Source organism: Cavia porcellus, unplaced genomic scaffold (assembly GCF_034190915.1).
Source record: "Cavia porcellus strain 051 isolate PalLab524CR breed Dunkin Hartley unplaced genomic scaffold, mCavPor4.1 scaffold_23, whole genome shotgun sequence".
NCBI lineage: Eukaryota > Metazoa > Chordata > Mammalia > Rodentia > Caviidae > Cavia > Cavia porcellus.
In genome coordinates, this window is record NW_026947506.1 from 42,624,918 (window position 1) to 42,626,710 (window position 1,793).

General features: G+C 68.0%; 1 protein-coding gene across 1 annotated transcript; it reads right to left on the reverse strand.

Moving 5' to 3' along the window:
• Positions 1-264: 264 nt before the first annotated feature.
• Cldn3 (claudin 3) lies at positions 265-1,451 on the reverse strand. Its single transcript, XM_003470014.4, has one exon. The coding sequence runs from the start codon at positions 1,244-1,246 to the stop codon at positions 584-586; it is 663 nt and encodes a 220-aa protein (XP_003470062.1). The 5' UTR covers positions 1,247-1,451; the 3' UTR covers positions 265-583.
• Between the last annotated feature and the right edge of the window lie 342 nt (positions 1,452-1,793).

Here is a 1,793-nt window from a genome sequence, read left to right on the forward strand (position 1 = left end):
CCAGAAAGGGAGGGAGCAAGGGAGGGACCCCCGAGGGACACCCCCTCTCCCAGCCGCGCCTGCCAAGTGCTCCTGCCTGGCTTGGCCTCACGGGCTCCGCGCCCCTCCCCACCTATGAATCTGCAAGTGTCCACCCAGGCTCAGTCTGCGCCCCTGTCCTTACTGAACCTCCATTTCTCATTCTAAACTCGTGCAGCAGCCGAAAGCAGTATCCAGCCCAGGGCCACCCCGAAGGTGTGTTCAGCAGGGAGGCAGAGGCACCAGTGATTGCAAAAAACAAAAGGCTTTTATTGCAAAATACGAAATGGCCCTTTCATGGCTGCCGGTCCCTGCCCACCGCGGGCTTGGGGGCCGCGGCCCGACGGGGCTGGCAAGTAACTGGCGGCTACCCCAGCCCGGGGCTGGAGAAGGACGAAATCTCCATGTCCCATGTCCTTGTGGGTCGGTTCTTTGGGCTCCCCCGCCTGCAGCGGGGTGGCAGCTGGAGAAGCAGGGAGCGGGGTGGGTCTCCCAGTCCAGCAAAAAGCTGCCTGGCGTCCGGGCCGTACGGGTCTCCGGGCGGCACTCGGCCTCCCCTGCCGGCTCACACGTAGTCCCGGCGGTCATAGGTGGTGCTGGCGGCGGCGCCGGGCCCGACGGAGCGTGGCGCGGAGTAGACGATCTTGGAGGGCGCGTACTTCTCCTGGCGCGGGGGGCAGGAGCAGCAGAGCAGCGAGCCCCCCAGCAGCATCAGCGCCGCGGCCGCCCAGCCCACGTACAGGCTCGCGCCCAGCTCGCGCTTCTGAGAATCCAGCACCAGGGGGTTGTAGAAATCCCGGATGATGGAATTGGCCGTCCAGGACACGGGGATCAACGTGAGCAGGGCGCACAGCAGGAACACGGCGCCCGCCGAGATGGTGATCTTGGCTTTCATCGTGTCGTCCTCCACGCAGTTGGTGCACTGGGCGCCCACGAGCGCCACGAGGAGCCCGAAGGCGGTGAGCACGATGGACACGACCATCAGCGCGCGAGCCGCTTGCAGGTCCTGCGACAGCGCCAGCATCGAGTCGTACACTTTGCACTGCATCTGGCCGGTGCTCTGCACCACGCAGTTCATCCACAGGCCCTCCCAGATGGTCTGCGCCGTGACGATGTTGCTCCCGATGAAGGCCGTCACGCGCCACATGGGCAGCGCACAGCTCAGGATGGTGCACACCCAGCCCAGCACGGCCAGCGCGGAGCCCGTGATCTCCAGGCCCATGGACATGGTTGCTGCGCCTCCGCCGGGCGGCCGCCGGGCCCGGGACTCAGTTCGGGGACGACGCCGCGACACGCGGCTGCTCCGGGGCGCACGGTCGGCGCGCGGACGGCTCGGCTCTGCGCCCGCCGCGGCTGCTCCTCGGCACCTGCGGGCGACTCGGCGGACTGGAGGCGGCGACTGCGCTGTCCCTAGGCTGGACTGGGTGGACTTAGCTAGGTGTCCAGAGTGGCGCGGGCGGGGGCGGGGGCGGAGGCGGGCCCGGGACAGTGACGTGGCCCCCTCCTACCTTTCGTGCGCAGCTGGGGTGGGCGGAACTGGCCGAGCGCAGGGGAGGAGGGGAGAGGAGGGGAGAAGGGGGAGGGGCAGGCAGGGGAGGGGAGCGAGCCCAGGGGAGTGGATCCTGCGCCCCTCCCGCCTGGCTGGACCCTCCTCTCCAACGCTCGAAACGATTCTCTGGAGCCCGGCGCGGCAAGGGGTGCTTTAGTGGTTTGGGGTGCAAGTCACAAATTGCTTGACCTCCCTTCCTCTGTCCTCCCTACGCCAGAGTCGTCGC